This window comes from Taudactylus pleione, unplaced genomic scaffold (genome assembly GCF_031769625.1).
Source record: "Taudactylus pleione unplaced genomic scaffold, aTauple2 ptg000120l, whole genome shotgun sequence".
In the NCBI taxonomy this organism is placed as follows: Eukaryota; Metazoa; Chordata; class Amphibia; order Anura; family Myobatrachidae; genus Taudactylus; species Taudactylus pleione.
Window position 1 is genome coordinate 6586281 of NW_028284522.1, and position 23453 is coordinate 6609733.

The window sequence follows — 23453 nt, forward strand, 5'->3', positions numbered from 1 at the left end:
TGCACACCCAAGTAACAAGGGTCAAACGGACAGACACGACTGCATTTTCCCGATCACTCCCCCGTCACCACCCCCAAACGCTCACAACCTGTCACTCACTGTGCAATGGATTCCTCTGCTTGTACACATGGGCAATGGCTAACAATCACTCCATCTACGTACATAGTTGCATTTACGATCTCTGCTGAATCAGTCACACAGTACAGATATGCAATCCATGGAAGGGGATGGGGTTGTATTACAAATGGTGAAGCTTTGCCTGAAGGTGTACAAGATTGGTCTTAAAGCTGGCATAACTGGGCAAAACGGGTGAGGTTTGTGTGAATTGGGATCTTTGACTGTGCAGATTTCGGCATGGGGCTTCATTTGTCCTCCCATTTTTCCCTAGTATACATTGGGAGCAGCGGCAACTCTTAACTCTATTTCACAGGGAATCTGCTTGTCTAAAATGTTCTCATGCGCAGAATCGTGATTCCGCACAAGCAAACAAATCTACAAGCAGGATTCTAGGGACTGCATCGGCTGCAGCTCCTAGAAGCCAGATAGGGCTTCCGCTATAGCAGGCGAGTGGTTTCCCATGGGAACTTATCAATCTATCTACTAATTGCAGTCCCGACTAGCAGTCCCAGGAAGAAACACCTCCCCCATGGGACATCCTTTCCATCATGTGATTAGCAGGGCGCACATCCAATGGGAAGCCACTGCTAGGCTGTCCTTGGGCTGGCGGATTTTACAAGGGGGGCTGTAGCCCTGCAGACCTGCATCCCCTAGGTATAATCCACCTCTGGTTGGGAGGTATTACCAGCAGAGAAAAAGTATCACTACTGGGGAGGGGAAATTATACATCAGATAAACCTGCCTACAAAAAGGAGACCACAGTACTTATTAAACACTTTGTTGATTAAAAGACCAATGTGAAGAAGAAGAAAGAATGAAATCCCTGTGGATCTGGATTTGCGTCTTGGATATCTGTTTGGTGTCATCATATTTAACATTCCATGGGTAAATATCTTTTTCCTGTTCTGTATGAGAGTATGTTCATGATTGCTTGGGTTATATGTAACATTTCACATTCTAAAGCATAACATATTCTAGGCACAAGGTTTTACGAGTTCAGCTGAAAACAAAAGAACATGTCACCCTCATTCAAAGCATGGACAAGAAATTTAATGTAAGTTTTTTATGTATCTTACAAAACTTCTTTGTGCACCAAGATGTGGCAATGTGGTATAGTGGGATGTAGTTAAGTGACCGGCAGCCTCACAATCCCGACGGAAGAATGCCGGATAGGGATGTATGATAGGCATCGAGATACCGACGACTATCATAATCCCGATGCTGGAATCCAGACGTGGGGCCGGTATAGTTACTGGATGAGAACTTGTTACAGTCCTGAAAGGGGTGAGTTTCTGACAACTAGGCAAACATGGCTAAAGAGCATTGGAAGTTTTCAATCTGGATTTTTCAGATGTGTGTTTAGTTTGTTATGTAGCAAAACTGGATATTTACTGATTAATAACTTGATTTCATGAAGTCTCAGATTTTGTTAAATGCTTTTAAATTTACTCTAACATGCTTTAAAATGAACTTGAATATACAGTAGTGCTTTAAATTATAGGGCAGTGTTCTGGGAGTAATGCTGCAAACATAAAGGGGTAAATTTACTAAAGTGAGAGTTTTTAGAAGTGGAGATATTGCCCATAGTAACCAATCAGATTCTAGCTATTATCTTTTAGATGGTGCTAGTTAAATGTTAAGTAGAATCTGATTGGTTGCTATGGACAACATCTCCACTCTTAAAAATTCTCACTTTAGTAAATATACCCCGAACATGTTAAGCTAATAGTTAGAACATTAGCCAATTAATACATTTAATTAAAACAATCTAGGGAAAACTAGTGCTCTACAATTAAAAACAATTATTAAACAAATAAAACTTTAAATACAAGAGCAAATTTATATTACACATGAATTAGTTGTGTGGGTTTTCATACACATACCACACCTCTAGCTATCTGAGCCCCGGTCATACACTTTACTCCTGTGTGCGTTGCAGAGGTAATGGGTATAGTTGAGGAAAGTTTATAAATACCAGTGGCTAAGTGATACCTCCCAACCATCCCGATTTCAGTGGGACAGTCCCGCTTTCAGGCACTGTCCTACTGTCCCACACACAAGCCGCTGTGTTCTGCAGAGGTGGGAGGTTTGGGAGGCAATCTGTCACATGCTACAGTGAATGGATGACAGGCGTATCTGCGCGTCATCCACACTGTGCTGGGACTGACTTTCAATGCACTTTCATTTCCTTTCAGACGTGCATTAATGCAGATATCTAATGGAATAGCAAAAACTTGTGGGCGCGGCTTTTTAAACAGAACTAAGCAATTTTCAGCCAACTATCTGCTAATTGAACCTGCTCCCACATGTGCAGAACATTTGTGTTATTAATATTATAGCAACCATGAATCTCATTTCCCTTTTTAGCTGGATTTTTGGCATCCGGATTCATCAGCAAGAATTGTACCGATGATGACTGTGGATATTCACATTCATGCCAATCAGTCAGAATCAGTTCTACAACAGCTGAAACACAGCACTGTACCATTTCAGTATGTGTCATTGTTTCATTTAGCATATAGTAAAATGTAACAGTTTGACTTTTGACTTAAATATTCTATATTATATTAATATTTACAAATCTACTTAAATAAGCAATCTAAAAAAGCATAGGGTCCAACTCCTAGCAATAGAAAGATCTTCAGTTTCACATAAACAAACTGCGTGAAATATCATTAACACTGAAGCTGAAAATAATTATTTATTAGAGAACAGTGTTTTCAAGAAATGGGGTGGGAGGGTGAGGACAAGCAGTGAAAAGCATGAGGAAGTGGAGCAGTGGAGAAGTTGCCCATAGTAACCAATTAACTTTGAGGTAGCATTAATCAAGGACATTTTATAATATGATGGGTAGAAGCTGATTGGTTGCTATAGGCCACGTCTACACTACTCCACTATTTTCACTGCTTGATAACTCTCTCCTATGTCCGTTGAACATGTCTCTAGCTGTACAGAGGGCACAGAGATATGCCTAGACTAAACTAGAAGAAAACTGTTCTGAAAATATCATGAATTGGAATCTCAGGGCCCAGAGGTTCCTTTCATGATATATTGTCCACCAATGGTTGATGGACCCTGTAATATCAAGAAAAAAGTAAAATAAAAGCCTATTATGTTTGCAATGTAACTTCATTTCTGATATTAAGTATAGACTTAGAAACACATGTAACAGAGGTATGGCTGGTGGCGCCTGAGCTCCAGTGTAAGGGGCCCTATCCATTACGATAAGAGGTTTTGGACGGATCGTTCAGAAAGTCGTCTAATGGATAGCCGGCAAGGACCAGCGATGCGCATGCACGCTGAGTTCTTGCCGACCCCGACTATCAGCCGAACATGCTGGTCAACCTGACGACGCTCATCAGGTTCCACATGTTCGCAGATAGGGAGGTCGGTCTACTGCACTGAATGGCGTTAATTGAATGCCGTTCAGTGCGGGCACCGCACCCGGCGACCTGAAGGACTGAACGGTAGACGTTCAATTTTTCAGGTCGCGTAATGGATAGGCCCCTTAAAATATAAGCCAATCTTCCCAATGTCACTGTACTGTAAGCATCTCCCTGACTGAAGATGTTTATAAAGCTATAACCAGAGAGAGACTCAAATTTGTATATGATGGATGTAACTTTATACAAAACAAAATGAGGGTGAAAGTTAATATATACTATATATCCATAACTTAAAAACAGGGCTACTTGGGAATGCTACAATTTCACATATACTAAAAAAAATACTAGCGCAAAGTTAAAGTATTTTGCAGATGGCAAACAAGTGCTGGCCTTATGTGCTTTCTATTTAGTATAAGAGCATGAGACAAAATAACATACGTTACCTGTCTTCTTTCTGGTTAGAGTTTTGTTCCACGATCTTCAGGAAGGGATTGAAGCACAGTTGGACAATAGAAAGGTTCGGAATTCTAAGAAGTACAGTTATTCTAAGTACAATGATTGGAAGACGGTAAGAAAGATACTTTTATAATACACATATGACTACTACAGTATTTATACAAAATATAGGTTATATAGGGCCTAATTCGTGGCCACAGTACTGTGCATGTATACAAGGCTGTCACTGTGAATGGGATCTGGTCAAGATCCCGACAAAGGGGATGCTGGAGTCCCACACCTGTAAGTAGTGGGGTTAGGGGGAGGGTTAGGGGTTAGGCACTAGGGGGGAGGGTTAGGTTTAGGGTGCAGGTAAGGGGAGGTTAGGTTTAGGCACCGGGGAGGGAGGGAGGGATAGGGTTAGTGGTAAGGAGAGGAGGGGGATTACAATACCGACAGACAGGTGTTGGTATTCTAAACATGTCTGAATGCCGGTATCTGGATTTTGACCACCGGGATCACGAGAGGGGGCAGCCCATACCCAACCCCCGCACAAACTTTCACATCTTTGCAGATCTGTTAGTCAGTGTTGAACGTTAGCCAGTTGTGGCTAAATGGGTGTAACTGCAACACCGAGCTCGCAATTAGCATAAGCTTGCTGTGGGCATGTCATGTGCATGTAGACAGAATTACGGGCTATTCAGGGGCGATCGTATGCAATGAAGCTGCAATTTGTGATACATATTTTGCACCCAGGATAAAGCTGGAGCAGATCTGTGCCTATAGTTATGATCTGTTCTCACAACTAGATGTATTGAGGAGGTGTGAACACATAGATGTTGCCAACGGACAGAATTCTGCGGTTATTTTCAATCATGAAATGTGTCCGCAGATGCCTCTACTTTGTGCGCAGCTTTGAATCATGAACATACTCTGTATTACAATAATAAACTCTTATGGCGCACATCCACACGCCAACTAGGGACAGTATGATTACGACATCGTAATCGTACCGTTGTTCCCCATCCCCTGCAGTGCCTACAACGGAATGACCAGTCATTCAGTGTAGGCACCCCCAATCATCCCCGAACATGGCCAGTCTGTCGTTATCGGCCAATGATTGATGTCGGAAACATCCAGCGTTAGTGCGCATTGCTGGTTGTTTCTAACATTTGCATGCCTGAATTGTGCCCAATTAATGAGCGATTGAACGATAACAATGTCATTATCATTCAATCGCTCTGTTTACTCGGGTAGTGGATGTGCGCCCTTAAAGCTGCATACACACGGTACGATCTGTACCACCAACTACTTGAAAGAGATCTTTCAGTGAAGTCATCCTGCCACATCTATGCACAGGCAAAGGGCCTGATTCAGACCCACTCGCGAGCGGCTGTCCGCTCGCAAGTGGGTCGATGTTATGGACTGAGCATGCGCACGACGGAGGGAGCTCCGTCGTGCGCATGCGCCAGACGCGACGAGCGAAGGAAAGTCCTTTGCTCGTTGTGTCCGATCAAAGGGGGCGTGCTGTCAATGTTGATTGACAGCACGCCCCCTTTGGTAGGCGTGCCGGGGGCGTGCCTCCCTGACGGAGGCGTTCCCACGGGAACGCCTCCCGTCAAAAGCCGGCCCACTGACATCACTAGTGATGTCAGTGGGAGTGATTTTGTCTCTGATAGAGCCAAAATCACTCCGGAGCTTGCGGTTGAAAACCTCAACCGCAGGCTCCGGCTCGCAATTTCGATGGTCGCGATGGTCACGACCATCGCGGCCATCAAAATGCACGCTCGTATAGCCTGTGGGTGGTGACCCACAGCTATACGAGCGTCCAGGAGGACGCTTCATTTTCATGGAGGGCGGCACTCATTCAGAGCGTGCGCTCTGCTCAGAGCATACGGCTCTGAATGAGGGCCAAAGTTGACTATATTGTGCAAGTTGGCCTGCATGTATGGACGATCATAGATATCATTATCGTTCATGTGGGAACGCGCATCGTTGGTCGTTCACTGCATAAAAATGAACGATATGAACGATATATCATTGAACAATATCGTTATCATTAATATCGTTCATAGATATCATACCGTGTGTACGCACCATTAGAGGCATATTTTTAAAACAAAATTGACAGGATATCCAACAAAAATACTAGTTTTAAGGGGCTACCCTCAAATATTTAGATGGCGATAGCCATTGTAGCCTACTGTAGTTCACTCACACAAACATAGTCTGGTGACCAGGCATGTGCAGTAGCGTACCCATGGTCTGATCCCAGAGAAAAAGTGATCGCAGTAGTGATCACTTTAGTTCTAACACATCGCAGGGATGGAGCCCCTGTCTCTGGATGTAATTAATAGTAAATACAGGTGATCCTTCGTGTCTTATTGTCACAATAAACAGCGATAAGAAATTAGAATTATCGGGACCAATTCCAAAAAAATTTATAAATGTGCCCCCTATTATATGCGAACAATATTCATAATACAAGGCAGTTCGTTATCCTATGTAAAAGCAGATAATCTGTGTGTCTATGGCTTCACATTGCCCTGGGGTCTCTGGTGACATGTACAATCTTTTTAAGTAAATATTTTATGCATAAATATAAACTAATCAAGCCACTGCCGTGTGCAGGAGACAGCACAGGGAGTGCCGCAATGGGACCTCCCCCTCACTGGGTAATGGACTACTCTCCCCCTCCAGGAGATAGACTACTCAGTTGAGCAAACCAGTTGAGCAAACCAGGCAATGATTAGTATATGTCCTGGCGCGGTTTAGTTCATGACATTGCAGGGGGAGGTCTTCTTTCTTGTGTTGATCCTGTATTGTGAATTATACTGAAAAGTATGCATAGATGTACTGTACCACCACTCATGACCATGGTCAATGTACTAACAATTGAGAACCATATGAAAGCAACTTATGTCACTAAAGTTCACCTGAATATAAGTCCATGAATCAAATACACAGTTTTGGCCAATCACTACAGATTCATTGGCACGAAGTTCTCTCTGATCTCTCACAGCCATGCTGTCTCTGTGTCTCCTTCTCAGTGCAACTGTCATTGGTTGACCAGAAATATGAGCACAAGCAATCAGTTTTACTTATTTCATTATTTATTTTTGTCACAGTGATAGTTTGGATGGCACACTCAGTGGTTTTGCACAAATCTGGATTAAAATCACTGTATGTGGGTCCAGCATTAGGGGTTGGAGTAGAATTTTACGAATTGTCCTGTAATAACTATAGGTGATACTAAAATAATGTGTAAAGGGTGTGAAAACACCGTTTTTCACTTTATTTTAGTAAAAATAATGTTAGTAAATAGAGTCTAATGTCTACTATAATGGGGGAATGGGGGAGAGAGCCCGGCGCTGAATGATATAGTGCTATATGATGATCTTAAAATGTTTGTTTTCAGATTGCAGACTGGACCTGCAAAGTAGCTTCTAACCACCCAGATCTTGTCAAACGCCTTGAAATTGGCAACACTTTTGAAGGCCGTCCTATGTATGTTCTTAAGGTGAGGTGGAGATCACTAAGCTTGTTCTTGTTAAAGATTCACTAAACCTAACATACAAGAAGATCTAATTTGAAAAAGCATCCTTTACTGTATCATGTAATAATTTAACATTACTATCATAATAATGGGGAATGAACTCCATGACCATAATAAACTGTATGATAAAACTGTATGGCAAAAGGATTATGACACTTCAAAATTATACATTCTGTGAATGACACAGTAGACCTTAGAAGGAGAAAGAGATTCTGGAGAATAAAGATAAAACAAACAATGGAACTGTACTAAAAGGTGAGCTTTGCAAGCAAACTTATGGTGCGTACACTCTGGCCGATTAAAGTGGACGACTGAACGATAACGATATCGTTATCGTTCAGTCGTCCACTTTATCGTCCATTTTTAACACAAAAACGATGAACGATAACGACGATGCGCGTTCCCGCGGGTCGTTCGTCATCATCGTTCATCGGGTTAACATGCAGGCCAACCTGATGATGTCGTCAGGTTACTGCATGTTATGGAATGGGGGAGAGAGAGCCTGGCACTGAATGATATCGTTAATGATATCGTTCAGCGGGTGTGCTCAATGTCATGAACGACATTGAGCACAGCCTGCCAGGGACACACTAGACGATATCGCTCAGGGTGCGTATCATCTAGTGTGTACACACCATTAGTACTACCATCACAGAAACTAAAGTGATGTTTGGGCACCCAAATATGTCACTTTTCGCACATTTCAGCTCTCATCCCCCAGGGGCTGCGAGCTGAAATGTAGCGCTTGGCAGCTGATCGCGCCCGACAGGAGCAAGAATAGAATAGCTCCGTCGGGCGCGATAGGGGATGAAAATAATTGACTTCCGCCCATAGAAGGAATATTCTCCCCAATTTTTATGTGACTAGGTCCAGGGGTTTGGGCTGGGCGTTGATGAGTCAGTGAGTCAGTCAGTCAGGACATTTGATTTTATATATAGAGATTACAAAAAAGTTTTTTGTGGAACTGAGATAAAAAAGAATGTAAATTCTAAAACATTATAACATATGTAAGGAAGCCATTAAACATTTTTTGTAAACATAAAACTATAGTCCAAACAAAGTGCCAGAACTGTGTTCCTGTGAGTTCCAGCACAAAATATGCCATGTTTACACTATTTAAAATTAGGTGCAACTTTTTTTTTAATATTGAGCAAACCTCTGTGATACATTTATTTAAGTGAAAATCTTTTTCATTCACAGATTATAAATACAAAAAAAAATAACATTCTTCAATAGGGCAAGATATGTCTAACAGATACTGTATTCAGTAAACTTTTTGGGCTCCAGAAAGAATTAGAATTATACAAACTTGTTGTTTGAGTGTAGGAAAATGTCAAATGATGAGTAAATCTACTCCCGTTGTTAAAATTATTGATCTTGTTTTGGTGATTGTAATAATAATAATAATAATAATAATAATAATAATAATAAATTAGTATTTGCAATATATTTGATGCCATTGTACTTTTGTCTCAGGCTAGGCCCACCTGTGAGGGTGATCATCTGTAGTCTCCTGGTATAATAGCAATCTTCTTAAAATTTTTACCATGTCATAACACTTTGTTTTTACTACACTGGAAAGGTTGGGAAGCAAAGATCTGCGGAGACAGCCATCTTTTTAGAATGTGGTGTCCATGCCAGAGAATGGATTTCACCAGCCTTCTGCCAATGGTTCGTCAGAGAGGTCAGTAATCTGTGTTAACACAATCATTTGAAATTCACTAAAGGCATTATTAGGAATTTCTAATAAACAAATTAGAAAAGTACTAAATTAGCTAAATTATTTGGTGGCATTTAAAAATATAGTCAAAGGAATAATACATTCTTATCTTTGCAAGTCTCATGATTCTGTTATGGATCACAAGTTATTAGGCAACATGGAACCCTGTATGCTAAATACTGGTATAATACTTCGAGTTTATTTTAATGACCAGCATGGTGACCTGTGAATTAACCTTTATGTGTATGTCCAGCTGCTGGGGTAATTATTTGTCTGAGAAGATGCCATCTGAGGGGAAGACTGGCAGTTTTATGTCTAGCCAATTAGGACTGCCAGCAAGTGATCCAACAGACAGATAATTGTAAAATTACGGGTTTTTATACATTATAGCAGTGGTTCCCAAAACTGTGCACCCTGAAAACCCTGGTGACAGCTCTGCGGCATCATGGGGTGCCGCAGAGCTGTCACCAGGGTTTCCAGCGGCCGGTTGCCTAAAGAGGCTGCCCAGCATTTTTTTTTGCAGAGGAGGAATGGGGAAGCCGGCACCCAGAGGAGCAAGAGGCTGCTGCTACCCCGCTGTGAAGAAGGGAGACCGGAGTACGGTCAGATCAATGATGGATCCACTGCCAGAAAGAAAGGTGTTGTGAAAGACCCTGAGTACCCTTAACCGCAGCCTGATAGACAAAGTGTAAGATTCAGGTGCGTCTGCTGAGGGGAGAAGACCCCCCTTAGGACCAGCCGCTGCTGAGGACCCAATGCTGCCTAGCGTGGCCGCTGGACAGAGGACTGGAGAGCTGCCTGCCCAAGAGGAGGACACTGTAGAAAACTCAGGAAGAGGAGCTGACCAACCAGAGAGGGGGAATTCCAAAGACATCGCTGAGGACCTGTCGATGACGATGGGACTCTGTCTTGTGGAGAAGCCAGCCTACCACTGAGGAAAAGACATGTGGATCCGGACATCCCCAGCAGTGTATTTGACAGCCCCAACCAAAGCCTGCCCAGCGAGGACCTCTAGAGACAACCCGGGCACTGGGAGGGAATAGAGTCCCCGGAGTGGAGGCTTTCCCCTGTTGCGCCTGATGGAACTGAAGCAGTTCTGTTATTTTTTCCTTTTTATTTAAAAAGAAATGTATTTGGCTATAACTATTTGATATGTCATATTTTTGTATGTATTCTTATTAATTGTTTTGGCCTTTGCACCTCTTTTCTAATCCATCTTGCTTTGGGTTATTATATTGGTAATGATAACTGGGACTTAATTGTTATTGCATAGGATGATTGGAAACTTCCTACCTGGAGCAACTTCTGTGGTGGTAGTATCTGGAAATTATTAGTGAGTGGGAGATATACTGGGGAGTGTAATCATTTCTGTAGACAGACCTGCTGGTTGTATTTTTATTAACGCTGTATCAGACCCACGTCATGCAGGCTCAAATGAGTACTGATATTGATAAGGTTACGGACAGTGGTTAGAGATTGGAGCATCTTGGATCCGGATCCATGACAGCAAGTAATAGTAAGTGAGTAAAAATATAGAAACAGACAAAAAAAATAGTTTGGCAGTGTAACTATATCTTATGTCGACTCTCCATGAATGTCAGGGAATCTCCCTGTAATAGCTGTGATATCATCACTCTCCACCCACCATGATGGAAACTCTGGTGAGACGAATAAGGAGGATGTTTGCTACAAGAAAATGGTCATCTCTCTCCAGCACACTAATGGCTACATGTGTGGATGTGTGCCCAAGGATGTGTGATGAATTACAATGGATGTATGATGAATTACAATGGATGTTTGATGATTTGCATGAACCTGGTGGAAGGGAGAGGGTTTGAGGGAGTCATTTAAGATCACCATATTTTTGTTTTGGGCCTCATTTACAGTTAAACATAAGTCAGTTTTATAACATGTCTCTTAGATGGAGCATCTAGGAGACATGAGTCCTCTTCAGTGCTAAGTGCATAGGTGTTGCTTTCTCAATCTCCCTGCAATGCTTTGTCAAAAGTAGGCAAGTGTGCTATACCATAGTAAAATATCTGGAAACAAGGTAAGCAGTACTATACATAGCTTAGTAAAATGTAAAAATATATATTTTATAGGTTGAACTGTACTATTTGATATTACTGTTTTACATTTTGTTACTTTCATTTCTATAACCAAGAAACTTTAATGCTTTCAAAATCAAATTTAAATGGGAAAAAGAAGCACATAGCTAAGAATTCATTTAACAATAACTTATTTTGCCTAGAGATTCAGAGGCTAATAAATAAAATGAATGTATGGGAATTCAAAGGGTCAAGTGCACACTGACTAAGGAATCAACAATATTATATGGATTACATGACAAACCAGCCCTTATTCACATAACGGCTATTAAAGCATAATCAGAATACACACTTGCTTTACAAAATACCACACTTGATTTATAATTACAATTAGAAAGCGCATAAACTGATGGTCCAGTCAGAGACCTGGTTACACCAAGACTAAGAGCCTGATTCAGCAAGGATCGCAAGTGCTAAGACACACGCAGACGGTCAATTTCCGTGATCTGCGCATGCATATGCATTGCAGTGCGTGTGCGCCATCTAGCCACTGCGATCGGGAATGAGAGCACAGTGAGGGCCTGATTCAGCAAGGAACGCAAAGGCGAGAACGCACGCACTTGGCCAATGTTTTTGATCTGCGTATGTGTATGCATCGCACTGCGCGTGCGCGAACTAGCCAGTGCGATCGGGTTGTGGTGCGCAGACTTCACGCAGTGCACTCGCAGACCCTTCCGATATTAATTAACAGGAAGTGCCGTTTGTGGGTGTGACATGCGTTCTTTGCTGAATCAGGCTCTGTGTACGCAGACCCATTGCAGAGTGATTGACAGGAAGTACCGTTTAGGGGTGGTGATGGGGGGGTGGTCTGGCAAACACAAGCGTGCCAGTGCGTTGGGACGGCGTTGCAGGGGCGTGCATATATTAGTCACTGCAATACCATACGCAGCCTGAGGCCTCATAGCGTACACTGAAGTTAGCAAGTCCTGAGTGAGGTCTGACCTGCCTTAACTGTGCGTATGGGTCCGATGTTACTCGATGTTACTGATTATTTTGCTATGTTGCCCAAGTGTACGGATGTGAGTAAGGGGAAGGTGGCGTCTGTATATTAGGCTGAGATCACATTGCGAATGCAGACATTTACATATCCCCGCTGATATTAGCAACTGCATTGCGTGCGTATAAGCAGAATAGCGAATCTTGCTGAATCAGGCCCTAAATGCCTTAATTGTGCTTCAAAACTACATTTTTTCCTTTATCAACTGCAGCCCAACGAACCTGTATTCTATACTAGATTTACTTTTGTTATATTTTAAATTAAGTTGCAATATATTAATTACTGCTTTGTAAGTTTATAATTACAATATATAATTTTACAGTATATATATTTATATATATATACACACACACAACAGGTTCCTCTGTTGTGCATATATATATATATATATATATTAAGCAGAGAAGTAGTGGTATATGGCGCTAGTCCTTGATTATGTCACTTAGAGTCTTATAAGAAAACAAGAGATGCAGCACTCCCCAGATCTTCAGGGTGGCAGCTCCGTCTCCCAAATGCTGTCGTTCAAACAGTTAAAATCTATAAAACAAAAAGTGGAGAAGGAGCGCCTCCCAGCTCAATAACATATAACCTTTTTTTGGACCCTTCACCAATTTTAATCACCTATGTGGTGGAGGTGTACCTTTGACAGTGGAATAATCCACAATTATAATAAATACATTAAAATTATTGTGAGCAGTTTCACAATTAGTTTCACTTTAAGCAGTTTCACAATTCTGAATTGAATGGCTTTAGATTTAAAGCCATAGAACACGTCAAGATGGGAGAACGAGGTGGCAATTTGGATAATAAATTATCTAGACGTGAGATGTTTTGGATTTATTGTCTTAATACTATGGCTCCCAATGGTTTGAATGATAATTATGAAATTGCCCCATTTTTAGACTGAGCCTTTAGGTATTATAATCACAATATTTTTAATGTATTTATTTCACTTATCCTTTTAGTCCATGTTTTTATGATTGATTTTATGTTTTTTAGAGGTTCTTAAGTATCCATTCCATTATATATTTTTTATATAGATTTATGATGATCCGATATTGGTTTTATTGTCATATTTATATGCTAATTACTTATCCATTTGATATGTGATGTTTGCGACCACCATGACTAATCACTGACCTATAAGTGTATAGAGACTAAGACAAAATGGCGTAAGCCTCCACTAGAGGGGTTACTAGAGGATGCGCTACTAGAAAATGGCCGCCGCTGTGATATAAGCGGAGCCCGCCGGAGATACACGCGGCTGCTGGTGCGGGGGGCATTGTGACCCTATCTGCTTATCTGGCACGCCAGTAAGCTCTGAGAGGGTTATCCGCTTCTAAGAAGGGCCATTAAAACTATTTTTGGAACCTAAGAGTGGATTATGGAGTATCTATTTCCGGTTAAGTGGAACGCACTTCCGGTTCACTTCCGGTCTTTGGAACGCAATCCTAATTGCGGAATTGGCGGTACACACGCCCATGTATTAAATTATTACTTAGGGTATATAAGGGTGTTTGTTATGATCTTTTTTATCCTCCTGATGAAGTCCTATGAATTATTGATGGACGAAACGTGTTGAGGTTTCAGTTGCGAATTACTGCCCGGGGCACCTGTGATGTGATCATCTGCAGATAAGCTTGTTTTACCTTTCATATTGTACGGGCATTTTACTTTATTTCTGTTTATGTGTGATAAAACTGTTTGTGTAAAATACTACACTATGGTCCTTTTCTCTTTATCCTAATTGCATACATTGCTGAGACTGGATTGTATAAGACTGGGTCTCCTTATTTGGATGAGGAAGGAAGAACACTGAATGAACAGTGATTCTCTTATGCTGATATAATTGTGGATTATTCCACTGTCAAAGGTACACCTCCACCACATAGGTGATTGAAATTGGTGAAGGGTCCAAAAAAAGGTTATATGTTATTGCACTAGGAGGCGCTCCTTCTCCACTTTTTGTTTTATATATACAGGTTGAGTCTCCCATATCCAAATATTCCGAAATACGGAATATTCCGAAATACGGAATATTTTCAGCATGACTGAGATAATAAAACTTTGATTTTTGATGGTTTAATGTACATAAACTTTGTCTAAGGCACAAATTATTAAAAATATTGTATAAAAAACCTTAAGGCTGTGTGTATAAGGTGTATATGAAACATAAATGAATTTCATGTCTGTACACAAACTTTTTTGATGCACAAAATTATAAAAAATATTGTATAAAATGACCTGCAGGCTGTGTGTATAAGGTGTATATAACACATAAATGCATTCTGTGTGTATATTTTGGTTCCATTCCCAAGACATTTCATTATAATATGCAAATATTCCAAAATACGGAATATTCCGATATCCAAAATACCCCTGGTCCCAAGCATTTTGGATATGGGAGACTCAACCTGTATATATATATATATAATATATATATATATATATATAACGATTCTTATCTGGCACTCATGCTATTTCCAATTAAGGTGATGTGCCACGGTGCCCTTCGTGATGATGAGTATAGCAATGAGGATCGGCGGCACTCAGTGGACTTGCAATCAGCAGCATAAAGAAAACTGTTTGTCAAAAGATTAAATTCTGAAACGTTGATTTAAACTGTTGTGGCGACCAGTTTTCTTTGTGCTGCTGATTGCCCGCCGATCCACATTGCTATATATATATATATATATATATATATCAGTGTCAAAATGTTGTGAAACTACATAAAGCTCACTGTGGTGTTGTTGTTGTTATTATTATTATTATTATTATTATTATTATCGTATAACATTTCTCTTCAGCTTGTTACCGGATATTCAAATGACGAAAGCATAAAGGAACTATTGAGAGACTTGACCTTCTACATTCTCCCTGTATTTAACATAGATGGTTACACTTATACGTGGACAAAGGTAATAATTGTGTCTTTAATAACTAAGAAAGATCACACAATAGGTGTGAATTACTACAGAATTAGTTTGTGTAACCATCATAATTACAAAATGTTCTTTTTTCTTTGTAGTAAATGGAGAAAAAAATATTTTAATAAATAGAATTATTTTATTTAGCTTTTTTCCATTTATTTTTTATATTATATAACCCACTTTCTCCTTTTGTTCCCACTGTCCAAGTACCAAATAATTATATATTTTTTTAATTTCAGTGACTTACTTACATAAATAATTGATAAAAATAAATATATCCATATATAATTTGAATAAATATTCCATCCACTGTAATACAGTTTTTCCTGTTTTTTGTAACGAATGTGGGTGTAACCATTATGAGTAAGTGCTATGGTAAATTACCAAATTACCTTGCATTTATTAAGGACCTGTTCCACAACCTCACATGCAAGTGATGTCGGTATTACAACTACCTACTCACCAGGGCTGTAACTAGGGTGGTGGTGGTGCGACATGTGCCATGGCACAGGGCACTGCAGGGCAGGGGGCGCTGTTCGGGCCTGTCAATTTTCTCTTTATAATCATTCTCACTTGTAGCTTCCTCTTCTATTATCCCCCGGCATCTCCAATCTGCCCCTATCTCCTCCTGACCGACTCCTCCACCCCATCTGGCCACTTCCCCATACACTTTCAGTCACATCCTCTTTTATTTAACACACACATTTCAAAATAAGTGTCATACATGGCAGTCACACACTTTACTCATGGAGCTATCTGCCCCACAATTTCTGATGGCAGCCCTGAACACAGCCACCGATTTCTGACGGAGGTGTTACCAGCACACTTCGAGTACCCTTGCTGGCGAGTTCAGCTGCTGGAACAGAAGGTCTCATTCAGACCCGCTCACGAGTGCTGTACGCTCGCAAGCGGGTCGATGGTGCCCAAGTGCGCATGAGCACGACGGAGGGAGCTCCGTCGTGCGAATGCACGAGACCCGGCAGCAAAGGGGTCTCGCAGCAAAGGGGGTGTGCTGACGATGGTGAGTGACAGTACGCCCCCTTTGGTGGGCGTGCCGGGGGCGTGGCTGCCAGACAGAGGCGTTCCCATGGGAACGCCTACCGTCTGGGTCCGGCCCCACTGACATCACTAGTGATGTCAGTGGGAGTGATTTTGGCTCTGATAGAGCCAAAATCACTCCAGGGCTTGCGGCAACGAGACCCTACCGCAGGGTCTCGTCGCAAGCCCGATGGTCGCGATGGTCTTGACCATCGCAACCATCATCATGGACGCTCGCATAAGCTGTGGGTGGTAACCCACAGCTATGCGAGCGTCCAAGAGGCCGCTCCAATTTTAGGTAACCCGGCCCTGATTCAGAGCGAGCGCTCTGGTCAGAGCGTCCGGCTCTGAATCAGGCCCTGAGTACAGACACAGACCTCCCCGCTGCTAATATTTGTTGCATATACACAATAAGCGACACTCTTTCTATACCTTCAGTCGGTAAGCTATGCTGCCGGCTCTAGGCTTGTGCACAGCTGTTCTTATGGAGAAATCATGTGCAGGTGCAGCTTCTCCAGTGCTCTCCTACCTCTAGAGCTGTTGTGTTATACTGCAAAATTATTGTGTATCATCATTGCAGCCATTGGGTTCACACTGTATTTGGCAGTGACACCTGGATAACAGTGGTACCAAGGGATTGGTACCACTTCATCATTGTACAGGACAATTCAGATTTGTTATGCCCCTTCCTCATGAGGCCATGCCCCTTTTTCAGCAGGCATCTTATATCCTTATTTTAAAAATAAAGGGGGGACCAGTGCTCTTTCTGGCACAGGGCACCGAAAAGTCTAGTTACGGCTCTGCTACTCACATCGACTTACACTAATTGCACCTCTTGTCTAAATAAAAGCAGCTCTATCTGTATATGGGTTTATACATACTTGATTATTTTATTAGATATTCTAAGATGTTATTATTATACATTGTATATTATTATTATTATTATTATTATTATTATACATTACATTAATGTCACTTGTGTATAATATATTGAATTAATTCCATTATTATGTTCTTATTGCATTTGTGTTGAATTTGGTCTTTTGTAAACTTGCAGCAATTTGTGCAACCTACAGCATTATATATGATAATACAGAAATGAGATTAGGTGACATTCTATATTACTGTAACATAATTGGTAAAGTCAATAGCAAACACACAGCCAATCATTGAGCAAATATTTTAACAGGATCGTATTTGGAGAAAGAATCGCTCACCAGCACCAGGTGGCGAATGTTGCTGCACAGACCTTAACAGGAACTTCAACATTTCATGGTGTGGTAAGAAAAGAATTTACTTACTACTGAGTAACTGAGACACTGTACAAGTACAACACGTTTTGACTATCAGAAAGGAAAGGATCTCCATTTGTGTATCTCTCACATCAAACCCCAGGAACATAGGACCTGATTCAGACCCGCTCGCGAGTGCATAGCGCTCGCAAGCAGGTCGATGGTCGGGCAGTGCACACGTGCGGCGTCGCACTGCGTGTGCACGAGCCCCGGAGCGATTGAGAACTTCATTGATGTTGATCGACAGCTCACCCCGTTTTGTAGGCGGGTCGGTGGCTGCACAAATGGAGGCGTTCCCGAAGGAACACCTGCCGTTTGTGGGCGGCCCTACTGACATCACACATTATGTCAGTAGTGAACTTCCTGCTCTATTAGAGCAGGAAGTTCACTGGGGCTTGCGGTGGATGAGACCCTACCACAAGGGTCACGTTGCAAGCCCGATGGCAGCGATAATTGTGACCATCGCCAGGCCGCCTGCGCAAGCTGTGGGTGGTCATCCACAGCTGTGCGAGCGGTCTGGAGGCGGATTTTTTTTTTAAAAATCCGCCCTGATTCAGTGCGAGCGCTCGCAAATAGCGAGCACCTCTGAATCAGGACCATAATCTCTTCTAAGTGAAATGTACTAATTGAAAGATAATTTTTCTCTCCCAGAGTAAAACATATTGGGCCTGATTCAGAGGTGCATGCAATTCGAATGGAATCCTGATGTTCCAGTGGTTGAGCGATTATTTGCCACTGTGCATTTGCAAAAAGTCCTGAAAACCCCTAAGGCGGACACATTACACAGGTGCTCAAAGATGCTGTTATGATTGGGATAGACTGTATCATATATGGGGCTGCAAATCTGTCTCATGGGTCTCACATCTAAGGTTAGGATTTGGTCGGAACAGGCGTGGGAGGCTTAAGAGGAGACTTGGGAGATGTGGATAAAACTGGGTGGCTTGAGCCAGAACTTCCTCATGTACTGTATAATGTGAGGAGTTATATGAACTGTAGAGGATGATGGGACTGAAGTCAAGGACAGTAAAGTAAATGTCTTTATTGAGCAGCAGGTGGGAAAGGGAACTGGATATATAATACTGAGAGCTGGATCGGTTTGAGACCAATATTGATGATTAGTAAAACTTGATATGTTTGAGACCGATGTTGATGAATTGAAGAACTTCATTGGTTTGAGACCGATGTTGATTAGTTGAAGAACTTGATCAGCTGGAGACCGATGTTGATGAATTGAAGAACTTGATCGGTTTGAGACCAATGTTGATGAATTGAACTACTTGATCGGTTTGGAACCGATGATGATGAATTGCAGTAATGGATCGGTTTGGGATCGATGATGATGAATTTCAGTACCGGGTTGGTTTGGACCCGATGATGATAAATTGCAGTACTGGATCTTTGGGATCAATGATGATGAATTGCAGTACTGGATCGGTTTGGGACAGATGGTTGGAGCTATCGGCTGGAACCGATAGAGGTTAATGTTAACAACCTGACCTCTCCGCTCAATACAAGATATGCATCTCTCATCCCCACGCATTACTTGCTCCCATTCACGGTTACAGGACTTTTTTAGGCTGCACCCACTCTGCGGAATGCCCTTCCATGCACAATAAGACTTTCCTCTAGTCTCCAAACCTTCAAGCATTCCCTGAAAACTCATCTTTTCAGACAGATTCTAAAACCGTCCACATAATCTTCATAGCTTCCATATCTAGTTACATCCCCTCTCACAGTCCATACATAACCTTACACATAGTTTTTCTTTCACATTCTCCTTACCTTTGGCCAACATTCCTGTGTGACTGGATCATACAGCCCACCAAGAAACTCTGCAATCTGGCTGGACCAAAATGCAGTATATAGCACCTATCCTTGTGTATCAATGAACTATTTCCCTGTAGATTGTAAGCTTGTGAGCAGGGCCTTCCTACCTCTATGTCTGTTTGTTATTACCCAATTTTGTTCTATTAATATTTCCAATTGTGAAGCACAATGGAATATGTTGCACTATATTATAAACTGTTAATAAATAAATAAGTATTTGTGGTAAAACCAGACTGGAATGCTATATGGAATAAGAGATGGATATCCAGACTTGGAACCGGAATATAACGGACTGGGGGCCTGATTCAGCAAGGAACGCAAAGGAGAGAATGCACGCACTCAGCCAATGTTTACAAACTAGCAATTGCGATGGGAGATGCGTTTGCAGAGGCTTCGCAGACCCCGAGCACAGTGATTGACAGGAAGTGCCGTTTGTGGGTGGTGACGGGGGGGTGGTTGGGCAAACACAGACATGCCAGTGCTGGGATGGAGTTGCGGGGGCATGCATAAATTATCCATTGCAAATCCATACGCAGCCTGAGGCCTCATAGCGTGACCTGAAGTTAGCAGTTCCTGAGTGAGGTCTGACCTGCCTTAACTGTGCATATGGGTCCGATGTTACTCGATGTTACCGATTATTTACCTATGTTGCCCATGTATACGGATGTGTGTAAGGGGAAGTGGGCGTGCTGCGATCAGCTGGTCTGGGAGCAGCGCTCTGAGTGGGAAGAGCATCAGGTGACAGCGTCCAACATGACTGCTCCAGTACTGTGGTATAGGAGGGAACTCTGGCATGCAGCTTGTGTGCCATCATGCTGGGAAGACACGCTGTGAGCAAGGGGCTGTGGAGAGCCATCTCCATGCTCAGTAACAGGACACTGAGCTGACCGGGCAGGAGCAGCACAGACAGATCTCAGCACCAGCCAGGAGCGATGCACAGTGTGAGCGGATCTCTGTGCTAGTCTGGACAGACACTGGATAGGTAAGAAAGTGGTTTTGAAGGACTGGAACGTGACAATAGGCGTGTTATGGGAGTGTCGTGAGTTTGTCAGTGAAAGCGGCTGCATTCTCATACACAGAGCCATAGACATAGAGGCCATGTTCAGATGGAGAAATTACACCTGCCATAAGGATGGTGCAAGAGTCTATGGTGCACGCTATGGTGTGATGATGGCAGCATGTCAAGAATAGCCTGCGGTGTTATAGCGTGAAGAGATGCTGACAGTGGGCGTTACAGTGCTTGATCAATCAGATGCAGGCTGCTACACCATTGGAGGGCTGATACTAGCATTTGCATATTATCGCAGCAGTGTCCACCTCTTAATTAGGCCCATATTTGGTTATGTTGGTAAACTTATAGATATTAAAGCTATTGTTAGAAATTTATAGTGAGATAGCAAAAGAAGATATTAGTTATGTATATGAGCGTTGGAGTCAGGCAGGATAACCAAGATGTGATGATGATGATAATGATATGACATGGGCAGTAATGGACAGGCAAAGAGTTATAGGTTACAATGAGACAGATAACAAAATGTTCCATTTGCTAACCATGGCCCTCATTCAGAGCCGTACGCTCTGAGCAGAGCGCACGCTCTGAATGAGGGCCGGGCTCCATTTTCATGGAGCGTCCTCCTGGACGCTCGTATAGCTGTGGGTTACCGCCCACAGGCTATACGAGCGTGCATTGTGATGGTCGCGATGGTCGAGACCATAGCGACCATCGAATTTGCGAGCCGGAGCCTGCGGTTGAGGTTTTCAACCGCAAGCTCCGGAGTAATTTTGGCTCTATCAGAGCCAAAATCACTCCCACTGACATCACTAGTGATGTCAGTGGGCCGGCTTCTGACGGGAGGCGTTCCCCTGGGAGCGCCCCCGTCAGGGAGGCACGCCCCCGGCACGCCCACCAAAGGGGGCGTGCTGTCAATCAACATTGACAGCACGCCCCCTTTGATCGGACACAACGAGCGAAGGACTTTTCTTCGCTCGCCGCGTCTGGCGCATGCGCACAACGGAGCTCCCTCCGTCGTGCGCATGCTCAGTCCATAACATCGACCCACTTGCGAGCGGACAGCCGCTCGCGAGTGGGTCTGAATCAGGCCCCATGCTCCTGACACAGGGATGGCGCTATTTCGATGTTCTGCACTTGAGCAAGGTTTTGATAGCGCACATGTACAAAAAGTTCAGAAATCCCTTACTGCACACGCGTAACCCAAGTGTCCTATACTGTTTGCAATTTCGTATGGAATCGCTAACACTTGAGAAGCATTTTGCGATCCCTGGGCATATCAGGATGGAGACTGGGATGTGGCCTAAAGTGATTGCAAAAAGGGGCTGTTTCATGGGAGCGTCACGTGCGTGTCTGGGAACGCTGCTGCATTCCCAATCCCATTCCCAATCACAAATACAGTGCTTCATAGGCCATGTTTCGTTGGTTTTGAGAAGAGTAGCGAGAGTAGACCCCAGGCTACCATAAGTATCAATGTTGCTCGTGTTAAATATTTATGTGCAGACCGCACAGCTTGAAAGTGTGCGTCTCACCGCTTGTGCACTCCATCGCACTGTCCAGCACAGGGGAAGGCTGAGAGTAACATTTGCATATTCCTCCAACCACTGTTGATAGAGCGTCTGCTTTACCAACCATCTCTGAATCAGGCCCTATTTTACCATTTATCTGTTTTTTGGCTAAACTAATACCATGGGAATGTAGACTATCAATTCACTAACAGCCAGTATGAATAAAGGGCCTGATTCAGAGCCGGATGCTATTTGCGGTCGTTCGTCCAGAAAATAGGGGTGGCTATTCAAATGAACCGTTCGCTCTTTGCGGTCTGTTCACGCCTCTATGTCTGAACGAGCGAACAAAACTTGCGGTCGTTTTTTGAAAAATACACCCCCTGGCCGCTGCATCCTACGTCATGTGCGCTATTTATTAGATTAATCGAGTACATCGACCAGCGTATGAACTGCTCGCTATTCTTGTGGTTGGTTTTTGCTACCACAATCTTGCGAGCAGTTCTGGCTATAAAATAACCCAGTGACGTGGTCAATGACGCTGCTGTATTAATTATGCACACCCTTAAAACGCCCGTTTTGACCTTTAAGCACGCCTGCGTTCGGATCTCCACTCCCCGTTTTCAAGCACCTTCCCCTGTTACCACCCACATACACCTCCTCCTGTCACTCAAAATAGCAGGCATTCGCTATTTAGCGAACAAACGATTTTCGGCCGCACTGACTGGTTCGCGCATGTGTATTACGATCCGTACGCATGCGCAGTTGGGCAAACATCGCTCGGAGCAAACGAGCGGCCCGCTTACGAGCGGCTCTGAATCAGGCCCAAAGTCAGGTATCGTGAATTGACAAGTCAGCAATAAAGTGTTTTTATTACTTACACAACATCACCAAGGAAGCAACATCACCAAGGAAGGAAAAAATAAAAGTTTAATTACTACTATACATAAACTTATCTGCTGTAAGTCAAGTTGTGAAGTTAAATCTTTGGCCTATTTGCCACCTCACACTCAATTGTGTATTTTCGGAGGATTAGTACACTCAGCTAAGATTGACAGCAGAGCTTTGGGGAGACCATAAATATATTTTGAGTCAGAGAAAAAAACATTTCATACCTACAGTAGAGTTAATAACACTTTTGCTAAATCTAGGTGAAGTTATCCAATAAAAATACATTTATACACTGTCAGCTAATTTGCATATATATATATATATATATATATATATAAATAAAGTCATGTGAATCAAAGTGCAGGGGTTGAAAACTATCGCTGGAACTCGTGGCTGAATTTGGGGGGTGGGCTCAGATGCGGTTGCAGACTCAGTTCTCAGACTTGTAAAGCAGGAATCTCTTCTGAGTGAGCGCTTGACTGGAGCACCTAGTGTGGTTGCCACAGTTTGGTAATGAGTGTTGCTAGTTCCAAACCTTCTCCAGAACTTGTACAGTATTACCTTGACAGTTTGCCTTTCTGTTTCATGACCATTAGTTAGGTATCAAAGATTTCCAGTCTCATATGTATTATCAGGTCATGT

The 23453-nt window shown here is 42.6% G+C and overlaps 1 protein-coding gene across 1 annotated transcript in view; it reads left to right on the top strand.

Moving 5' to 3' along the window:
- Window positions 1-931: 931 nt before the first annotated feature.
- The window catches only part of LOC148524200 (carboxypeptidase B-like), a 28915-nt gene continuing 6393 nt past the window's right edge, over window positions 932-23453 (top strand). The window contains exons 1-8 of the mRNA XM_088472087.1: window positions 932-1002; window positions 1096-1171; window positions 2485-2609; window positions 3966-4071; window positions 7357-7458; window positions 9077-9178; window positions 15127-15237; window positions 17477-17567. Of these exons, the coding sequence (XP_088328213.1) occupies window positions 932-1002; window positions 1096-1171; window positions 2485-2609; window positions 3966-4071; window positions 7357-7458; window positions 9077-9178; window positions 15127-15237; window positions 17477-17567 (784 nt within the window). The remainder of the gene's footprint in view (window positions 1003-1095; window positions 1172-2484; window positions 2610-3965; window positions 4072-7356; window positions 7459-9076; window positions 9179-15126; window positions 15238-17476; window positions 17568-23453) is intronic.